The 10,943-nt window shown below is 33.4% G+C and overlaps 2 protein-coding genes across 2 annotated transcripts; one reads left to right on the forward strand and one right to left on the reverse strand.

Annotated features, from left to right (window-relative positions):
* Nucleotides 1–437: 437 nt before the first annotated feature.
* Nucleotides 438–7,381, reverse strand: LOC133184935 (small nuclear ribonucleoprotein F). The gene is made up of 3 exons (XM_061320000.1): nt 7,284–7,381; nt 1,145–1,270; nt 438–732 (listed from the first exon to the last, which is right to left on the reverse strand). Exons 1-3 carry the CDS (start codon nt 7,287–7,289, stop codon nt 601–603), a joined length of 264 nt encoding a protein of 87 aa, XP_061175984.1. The 5' UTR covers nt 7,290–7,381; the 3' UTR covers nt 438–600.
* Nucleotides 7,382–7,584: 203 nt separating this feature from the next.
* Nucleotides 7,585–10,846, forward strand: LOC133184936 (mediator of RNA polymerase II transcription subunit 20-like). The gene is made up of 4 exons (XM_061320002.1): nt 7,585–7,637; nt 7,998–8,152; nt 8,592–8,863; nt 9,502–10,846. Exons 1-4 carry the CDS (start codon nt 7,624–7,626, stop codon nt 9,712–9,714), a joined length of 654 nt encoding a protein of 217 aa, XP_061175986.1. The 5' UTR covers nt 7,585–7,623; the 3' UTR covers nt 9,715–10,846.
* The last annotated feature ends 97 nt before the right edge of the window (nt 10,847–10,943 follow it).

A 10,943-nucleotide genomic window follows, 5' to 3' on the forward strand; every position in this document is an offset into this window, starting at 1 on the left:
ACTGGTTCCCCCTAGGGAGTAAGTGACCAATTGATTTTGCAGTCATAATGTCAAAGATGAAGGGTAGAAATGGACGATACTGACTACTTAAGAGATGACCCCGAAATCAATAGAGGTCATCTAATTCTTTCTCATCTACTCAAATCTGTTGGTAAAAATTTTGGTCTTGTTTGAAGTTTTTAGATGTCATATTTACAAGCTGTCCTATGAAAAAAATATCCTGATGAGAGAAAATTAAATTATATTTCAAATATCGTATCAGGTCCATTAACTGGGTATGATTTTTTTTCATCTGACCTTACTTTCCATTGTACATGTATTTCTTAAATGATTTTCTTTGCCCTATACTTCATATTTTATTTGCAATTCCAAAAATACCATTCTTCTGCCCTCGAAAAAAATAACAAAAACATGAAAACTTTTTTTTTTGCATATGACCGTTATATTTACATCATTATATTTCGATTCCATAAAAACATAATTGTAGAGGTCTACAAAAACAACATAAAATGTACGAGTCTGTGAAATGACAGATGAGAGCATGATGAGATGAACATGATGAACGAGGATTGCTGCCTCTTCCACACTGTGGAGAAGTGATCAGTCCTTCATCTCCCCCTCCTCGTCCTCCTCCTCTACTCCTCGTATATACAGTACATTATTGCAGCGAATGAGAACTTCTCCTAGATTCCCTGTCTGGGCCCCGTCAATATATTCCTCTGTGTTGGCAAGCTGAGAATGAAAAATTTCAAAAATTACTTAAATATAACTTTATCATGTCTCAAGAAATACAATAAATATACAGATGGTATACTATACATTTGAATAGTACTGCATTTCAATTAAGTATTCCATATTTTGATGTTTCTGGTCCATTACTTCATATGGATTTATTCAGTAATATGTACATTTATTTTCTCATTAGAAATGATCTTATGCTCATTGATGAATAATAAAACTTAAAATTTTGTACTGTAAAGTTAATGTCTATAAATTAATTAGACTTTTAATACAAATCCAACAGTGTCAGAATTACCACTATGTAATAATATATGAATGTAAAGAAATACAAGAAAAACTGATATACATGTATATCACTTAAGATTGGTGAAAAATTACTCTTTCGCCATAATGAATGTTTTACCTGTAAGTTCATGTATCCATCTACCGACACTAAGTATCCCTTGTATTCCATACCCCACTTTAGTTTTACCATTACTGGTTTGCCTGTCAATCCATTAAGAAATGGCTTAGGGTTCATAGGAAGAGACTGAAATATATAAAGTAACACAGGTTAATGATTTTGATTTACACATTATAAATACTTTATACTCAATCGCTGTTTAGAATATGAGAGTATTTTTTTGTAGTACATTTATTTTGTTAAGTAGCTCTTAACTTTTCCGAGTTAGCCTGAAAACAATGAATTTGTGGTTGTCAGTGCTGGGAGCAAATTTCCTGTGCCCTAAACAAGAAGGGGCAAGCAGGAGTGTGTCAAGTTATAGTATACCACAGCACTGGCCTGGAAAGTGGGTAAATTCATGCAGTACTAACCATAGATAAATGTTCCATCATTAAATTAATTGTCCTATGGTCATAATGGTTCAGGTAAGGGCATGACACGAGATTATTTTGGCTATTGTAACGTTCAGCATTGACCAAGATGCAATGGTGAATGCGCAATGTTAACAAAACTGCAAATAATTTACTATTATTTAATATTTACGGTCTTTATACAAGCATTCTTTCAGCAATAATCCATATTGAATCGGGTCTGATCATTATGAAAAGTAAGTTTAACGGCATGGCTTAAGCAGCTTGCAACCAATAGCACAAATGGGATGTATAATAACCTGTTTAGGATATCCGAAATGGGACAAAAATTTAAAGCTTGCAATGAATGAAAATTTTTATTTTGGCTTGAACTATTGTAAATCTGCAAAAATATACTTATTATTTTAAATGCAATGACTTGTGGCAAGCAAGTTTTTCTATATCCCTACAGTTTATAGATTGATCCCTACAAAGTTAAAGATCTTTCAAGGGATCAACTTCCTAAACATGGAATCCAAGAATAATTATTTACCAAAAGTTGTTTACTTGAAAGCATTTTGATGCAGATTTACAACATTTATAGTTCATAGAAAAATTTCCATTTTTTGCTCTGTAAAGTTAAATTCATTTACAAGTACAGGCATTTATTTCATACAGTATGCTAGTTTTCTACTATTCAGAATATTAGAAAACTTAGCTAACTGTATGAAACAAAATTTTTTAACAAATGCTTGAGTCTGTTTGGCATTAGCTGCAGATCTGTAGCTCGCTAGTCTGAAAAAATTGGTATGGACTACCAGAGAGCTACAGTGCCACCCACTGAAAAAAGTGTATATTTATTGCACACAGAAAAGTGTGCTGTTTTCTGGGTTTATTCCTCCGTATATTTAAGATGTCATCTCAAAATATTACTAACCCTGTGTTCCTTACATATTCCTTTACTACTTCCACAACAAAATATTCCCCAATATCTTTGTTAATAGCCCTCCTGGGCCTTATCAAAAAATTTCTGCTATTCATACTGCCATTTTGGGTGGCAAGACAATTCAGTCCAATGCACTTTGTGCATGACTTGTACATGCATTTTGATGAGGAAGTAGTATTAAATAATATATTAGGAACACATGGTTAGCAATATTTTGAACAGGTTTGGAACAAATGGGATATAATAACCTGTCTGGCCAGGGATATAATATCCCAAATGGGATATAAATATACAGTGCAAAAAAAAAAATGAAAATTTTTATTTTGGCTATAAATATCATAAATCCGCATCAAAATACTTTAAAAGGAATAACTTTTGGCAAGCAAGTTTTTCTGCAACCCTACGGTTTGTTAGATTGATCCCCAAGAAGTTTACGAACTTCCGATGGATCAATCTCTTAAACAGTGGTCATACAGAAAAACTTGTTAACCAAAAGTTATTCCTTTATAAGTATCTTGATGCGGATTTATGATATTTATAGCCAAGATAAAAATTTTCGTTTTTTGCATTGTAAATTTATATCCCATTTGGGATATTATATCCCATTTGGGCGAATGGTCCCAACCTGCTGAAGTATACAAAAAAATAAATTGATAAACAGTGCACTTTTTGTCTGCAATAAATATACAGTGAATGACACTGTAGCTCTGGTCATCAATCCCATTTTTTTCAGACCAGAGAGCTACAGATCGAGTGTGACTAAAATGGGTAGTAAAACCCGGGCTGGGCCGGGAATTTTGAAACTGAAAACCGGGTTTTTGCTAATTACTGAAAAAATACTTAATTATTTGTCATGAAACTTACAGATATAGTTAAATACAAGAGGCCCATGGGCCACAACGCTCACCTGAGAAACTTTGGCCTTGCTGTTTTTCACCTGATTTCATCCCCTTGTAGTACTTATTGTGGCCCCGCAATACCCCCATGGGTCATGATTTGAACAATTTAGAATCTACACTACCCAAGGATGCTTCAACATAAGTTTCAGTCTTTCTGGCCCAGTGGTTCTTGAGAAGAAGATTTTTAAAGATCTTTATTACATATTTCAATGTAAAACTTGGATTCCCTATTGTGGCCCCGCCCTACCCCCGGGGGTCATGATTTGAACAATTTAGAATCTACACTACCCAAGGATGCTTCAACATAAGTTTCAGCTTTTCTGGCCCAGTAGTTCTTGAGAAGAAGATTTTTAAAGATCTTCATTACATATTTCAATGTAAAACTTGGATTCCCTATTGTGGCCCCGCCCTACCCCTGGGGGTCATGATTTGAACAATTTAGAATCTACACTACCTAAGGATGCTTCAACATAAGTTTCAGCTTTTCTGGCTAAGTGGTTCTTGAGAAGAAGATTTTTAAAGATCTTTATTACATATTTCAATGTAAAACTTGGATTCCTTATTGTGGCCCCGCCCTACCCCCAGGGGTCATGATTTGAACAATTTAGAATCTACACTACCCAAGGATGCTTCCACATAAGTTTCACCTTTTCTGGCACAGTGGTTCTTGAGAAGAAGATTTTTAAAGACTTTTACTACATATTTCAATGTAAAACTTGGATTCCCTATTGTGGCCCCGCCCTACCCCTGGGGGTCATGATTTGAACAATATAGAATCTACATTACCCCAGGATGCTTCCACATAAGTTTCAGCTTTTCTGGCCCAGTAGTTCTTGAGAAGAAGATTTTTAAAGATTTTTACTACATTGTGGCCCCGCCCTATCCCCGGGGGCCATGATTTGACCAATTTAGAATCTACACTATCCCAGGATGCTTCCACATAAATTTCAGCTTTTCTGGCCCAATGGTTCTTGAGAAGAAGATTTTTTAATGACCCCACCCAATTTTTGTATTTTCTTGATTATCTCCCTTTTGAAGGGGACATGGCCCTTCATTTTAACAATTTAAACTCCCCTTCACCCAAGAATGCTTTGCACCAAGTTTGGTTAAAATTGGCCCAGTGGTTCTTGAGAAGAAGTTGAAAATGTGAAAAGTTTACAGACGGACGGACGACGGACAACGGGTGATCAGAAAAGCTCACTTGAGCTTTCAGCTCAGGTGAGCTAAAAACACAATATGCCTTCGCTGAGAGTTTCAACTCCAAGTATTACTTTTTCAATTATTATCGATGATTGTCATTTTCCCGGTGACTAAAATGGGTAGTAAACCCGGTTTACATATTTTGGTGTTTTGTACTTAATATTATTGAAATAATTGCAGTTTTTTGCATTGGATAGATCGAAATGAACTTAAACTGCCAAAAAATTATAACCATTTTATAAATATTTACCGATTGTAGAAAATAAATGCATTTTTTGAATACCCAGGACCGACCAAAACTGGACACATTTACCCGGGACGAACCTTAAATTTCCGAGATAATGATGAGAGTAGTAAATATTCCTGAACCAAGCCAACTGCGTAGATTTTATTAAATTTACTGGTAATATCTTCATGATCTTAATTTACCATGTTCCAAGCTAGCTCTGCAGACATATACATGTAATTTCGGGGAAATGATTACCTGATTACAAATCTAGCTGTAGCCTACAGTCTTTCTTTTGTCAAATCATTAAAATACATAACTCCATTAGTATTTATAAAAAAAGAATTGTCAGGATTTTTGTGTGTATTTCATTTATTTTCTCGAATTGTTGATTTATTTTATTTGGAGGGGGGGGGGGGGGAGGGGGGTTTAGGTTACATTTTCAATAAATTCTACATTATTCTCTGCACCCAGTTATCTGATGGCAATTTTTTGGAATATTCCAGTTTGTCTCGGGCAAACACGTCTGGTTTTGGACTGTCCCGGGTATCAAAAATTGGCGACTATTTTAATTATCGACATTAATTTTTGCAATTGTCATAATATTTAAGTTCTTAAAGTTAACAAACAACGATAAAACACAAAGAAATCCCATTTTTTGAGTGTAATTAGCTTTAAATCACCAAAATGAATAAATTGGGCTTACTATACCCATTTTAGTCACCGGGCAAATGACAATCGTTAATTATAATTGAAAAACATAATATTTGGTGTTAAAACTCTCGGCGAAGATACATTTTGTTGTATTAAATTACATCTGTAAGTTTCGTGATGAAGATTCAGTATTTTTTCAGTAATTAGCGAAAACCCGGTTTTCAGTTTCAAAATTCCCGGCCCGGCCCGGGTTTTACTACCCATTTTAGTCACATTCCTACAGATCTGCAGCAAAGAATCTGGGGGGATAAGACGAGCCATGTGCCCATGCCCATTTTTTGGCTATGCAAGAACATTTATTGGAAAAAATCTCTCAATTGTTCGAATTTACTTAAGCATTTTAATGTTTACCGTAGTTTTCAAAATGATATTTATATTCTAAACAAGCTAAACAGTTGACTTCCATTTACTGTCACAAATGTCTAACATGGGTAAGAACTTCTATTAATTAATCTGCATATTGAGTGTTTACACTTATTGTGGAGATAATATAAAAATGTTAACATCATATATAATGATAATGGTGATCTAGAAGCGCTTTTATTTAAAATAAATAAAAACGGGAATAAAAGTATTCAAATATCTATAATTATAACTTTTATCCGGCATTTTAAATAATTTACTGTAAATAAGTTCATAACTACATGTATATATTTTATTTCCAGTGAAAAATATGTTATTCCTATAGATATTTTTTTATAAAGTAAAACAAAATTAAAACCAAAAAAAAAAAAAAAAAATCAAAAAATCAGAGCATGACTCGAACACTTTCCTCAATAAACGTTACTTTGAAGAGCTCCTCGCTAACCACTAGACCACGGAGTCGCACTTACATGTTTCTTTAAATAGCATACAGTTCTCTTATATTTAGCAAGCGTTTTCGGACTTAGAATTTTTTAAGACCACGGTGAAAATTTAAGTAAGTTAACTTAATATTTTATGTAGAGTAGGTCTTCATACCAAATTTTTGCAAGTGTAAAAAGCAACATCCTTCCATTGCCTTTCATTAATCGTTCTCAAAAAAATGGAACGAAGACCCACTCTATTTAAAAAATTTAGTTATATCATCCAATTTATGTCAGTTTCTGTGAAAATTGAGCGTGATACCATTTTGTTGTGTTAATCAGAATCATTTTCGCTGTTACAGTATTCAGGTTTTGTCAAATTTATATGCAAATGGTAATAAGCATTACATTAATTCAACAAAAAGTGAAATTTTTGTAAAATGAATTTATTGATTTTTTATCGATCGTTACATGTATGTAGGCATATGGCTCGGCTTATCCCCCCAGTTTCTTTGTTAACTATATATTCCAAATAGGTTATTATATGCCATTTCTGATTTGGGCAAGTGGTTCCAACCTGGTAAGGGGCAGTAGCCTTGTTTAAATGTGTGCAATAAATAAATTGGGACCAAACGATATAATCATTATAGCCCATTTGGGGCACATCCATGTGATATATAAATAATTTACACGGCCAAAACTTTTCTTTTGTTTGTTTCTTTGTTTTTTTTAACCTGCATAAATATATACTGCAAGAACTTTTGGCAAGCGATTTTTTTTTCATAACTCTAGTCTGTGAGACTGATCCCCAAGAAGTTTTTCTGTCTTCTGACAAATTGGGGTAGTTGATCCCAACTTGTTAAATAGCAAGTGCTATCTTTTCATCAGAATCACTGTATTCACATGTATTTCAAAACATCCTTGTTCAGTAACTCAATACTATATATCCATTTACGTCTAGAAAGAGTGATTTTACTTACCGCCATTGTATTTGTTGTCAAATTTACTACAATAAACTATATTTGATGCTCAACCCGGCGTGCTTCCAAACGTTTGACATGCGCAATCTGAGATTCTTAATTTTAGAAAACGAAACAAGTTTAAAACATTGTGTGAGATATTGTAATAAAGTAAAACTCAGATTTTCAAAAACAGAATGTTGTTAAATTAAAAAAGAATTATGTAATAAATGCAATCTTAAGAAAACAAGAAAGATATATAGTTTGATAAAATGAAACATTCGTTTTCTCACTTTTCAGACCTTTAACAAAGCCGACAATTTCGACTGTCACAAGGAGGGAAAATGAATAAATAGTGTAGATGGGAGTAGTATGGTAAGTAAAATGATCATACTAAATGTATTGTGTCTAAACTAAAACGCCAATATATTTTTGTCATTGGTGTATTTTGTCATTTCACAAAATACATAAAATCATGTGTTTCTGGTGGAGGAAATTCGGGATCTTACTGTGTTTACATTGTTTTCATGTTAATATATTGGTATGTCAGGAGTCCAAGGCGGAAGGGTGGTGGTGGTACGTTTTATGCTAATTATAGCAGAATTCTTATGTGTATATTATGTCCATTCAGAAACATTAATAACAATTAAACTGGAAACCTCCCAAATCTTGTAATGCAGCAAACAAGAACAAGAAAATAATGTACATTAAACAGGTTAAATCTGTATATTTCAGTGTGTTTGCCTGTCCAGTGCCTGAGGGCAAGAGTGGACAGCAGGTGGTGGATGGACTCCAGAAACAGGTGGAGATGATGGGAGCCAGTAAGACAGGCAATTTCCTGGTAGATTGTGAGACATATCAGTCCAATCCACAAAATGTCATGCAGTCATGTGAGTGTTAATCAAGCATGCTACATTGCTGATCATATGGAACATCCTACATGTAGATTTGGTGATGTTGGTGATGGATATCTTGAATACCATGAATATGTCGAAATGATTGTGAAGTCCTAACCATGTATTTCTCAAGTATTTTACCCTCAATATCTCGAACCCTCGGATATTTTGAAGTTTTTTCTCAGTCCCATTGAGTTTAACATAACGAGGTTTGACTGTATGTAAATGTAGTTTAAAATATGTCAGATACATGTATGGAAATCAACAGATAGCATCTGAGGAGAGTGTCATCTATTTATATACAATTATAAATGTTCTCGTATGGAAAATCTATGTACTAAATAAATGGATTTTAGTGAGCATAAATGAGACATATTATTGTACTAAATCATTTTGTGTCCAGTCAATTACATTTCAAATTTCTGCTTTATAGCTCAACAGTGTGTGGTTCACATTCTCCATAACAGTGAACACCCAGCCTCATGTTTTGCCGTGACAGAATCAGGACAGATTTTGGTGTCAGACCTTCTCTTTGAGGATTTGATGACAAAATTAACCATGGCAAAAGCAGGGAGGGAGAGCTTTTACTCTCAGAGAAAGGGCTTTAAAATTGAATCAAGGGGTCAAAGATATGAAATAGGGGACTTCATCATCAAAATTGGCTCTGTTTCTCTTGGATCCAATTTTAAAGGAATTCTGGTAGAGGTTAGTTGCTATTGTGGTGAACTTGCCTGGAAGGTTTATGTGACAGTGCTCTAATAGGTGACTAATTTAGTTGCCACGGCACCTAAAAATTATGATTAGCACCAAAAATATTTCTATAAGTGGCCAAATTGACTTGGATATCATCAAATTACTGAACTATAAACATTTTTCAAATTTTTTTATAGAGTAGAAAAGAAGTTTAAAAGTTAGCAATGGACATGTCTCTATATATTGACTTATATCAATTTTTAAATTGGTGTCTAAAAAAAACCTGGTGACTAAAAATTTGCATTGGCTACTAAACTTTTCTGATTAGGAGCCAGTTGGCTCCTAAATTTTGGAGGTCACATAGAGGCCTGTATGATTATGCATGCATATTCAGTATCGCTTACATTGTTTCTGTAGCATCTAGAAACATATTTTAAAAGTTAACAAAATGTAATTAAATTAATAATATTAAACTAAAGGATTATTTGTATAATTGATATCTTAGTAACAATTAACCTATCAATAAATAGTTCACTGAGATAATAATTATTTATTTTATAATCAAATTATTTGTGTTGCTGATTCAAAATATGCACATATATGATCAGTTTGAATCTTCATGCTATAAACTGAATTGATTTTAATTTCAGGTGGAATATTGCCCTTGTGTCATCATGAACGACTGTTGGAACATGATGAAAGAACTCCTGCAGAGTCTGGTCGGGAGTGCAGCGGATGCCCCTCCAGCTATTCTCAAACACAAACCGGACACAGTCTACACACCCTCAGATACAATACTGCAGTATCAGGAACATTTCAATAACTTCAGGAAAACTGTGCCAGCACTCCAACCTAGCAGGTGATCAAAAGGTTGGTACAGGGGGTGGATTCAAACAAGAATGCTGTTCTCACTGGTCAAAGACCAGAAAGAGTGCATTGTGGGGAAAGTCAGAAACTATTCCTAAACTGAAGCTTGATAAGGAATGGCATGTAATGACATTGTATGATTTTTGTATAGATCAAGCTAAACTACAATTGAATCAGATTTGTGATCACCTAATGAAAAATTGATGAGTTTTACAATGACATCTTTTTGATACTGTATACAGGGAAATTTTCACCCCCATTTTATTTTCGCCCATTTGGCCCTACTCACAGGTGGGGGAATTTAAAACGGAGGGAATTAAAAAAAACACAGTAGAATTTCTTAAACAGAACTGTGATTGGGGGAATTTGAAACAGGCAAAGTTATTTGCAAGAGTGAAAGGGTGAAAATAACACAGGGTGAAAATAACCCTGTATACAGTACTCGCCTATAGGTCAACTATATCAAAGGTAATATTTTTTTGTTAAGTAGTTTATGGGCAGGTTTTTCAGGAACTTTATACTGTAATAGATGCATGCTTTTGCTACGAATGTAATACTTCACAATTTTATATGATGAAGTCTCCAAGAAATTTGACAAAAAACAGTGAATACAGATGAAGGATACAAGTTATCAGGGGTGTAATCATATGGCTAAAGTGTAGTGTGATATATCATGATGCACAGGGGCTGTATCATGATATGCATCATGATATTTCACCTTTCATATTTTTAATATAATTTGTATGTCTATGTAAATTTCTATTACAATGGGAAATGATGAAAATTGTAGATTATTTCATCGGATTCAAAATGACTTAAGAAAACATTTAATAAGCTCTGAATACAATAAAAAATAGCATTAAGTAAATTAACAAAATCACTTTTATTAGGTAAAACTAAAAAGAAATAACATTAATTGCTTAAAATGCTATATATCATGATACACAGATATATGTTTTTTTTATATCACTATATGGTACGTTTTTTTTTTATGTATTGTGGTATACTTGTATATATTGTTACACCCCTATACAATTAAGTTACATGTATATGGTTGAACTCATTGTTTTCCTAATGAGCATATGTTATATGTGTACTTAAATTGATCTAATAAATCTAGTAATAATGGTTATGTATTGTATGTTTTACATGATCCTCTGAATGACAAAAAAAAAAAAAAAATTGTATGCACTCATATTATTTAGTAGCTTTTGATTTTGCTTGA

The sequence above is a fragment of the Saccostrea echinata genome, unplaced genomic scaffold (assembly GCF_033153115.1).
Source record: "Saccostrea echinata isolate AGI-Se365-2 ecotype Australia unplaced genomic scaffold, CSIRO_AGI_Sech_v1 ptg000011l, whole genome shotgun sequence".
In the NCBI taxonomy this organism is placed as follows: domain Eukaryota; kingdom Metazoa; phylum Mollusca; class Bivalvia; order Ostreida; family Ostreidae; genus Saccostrea; species Saccostrea echinata.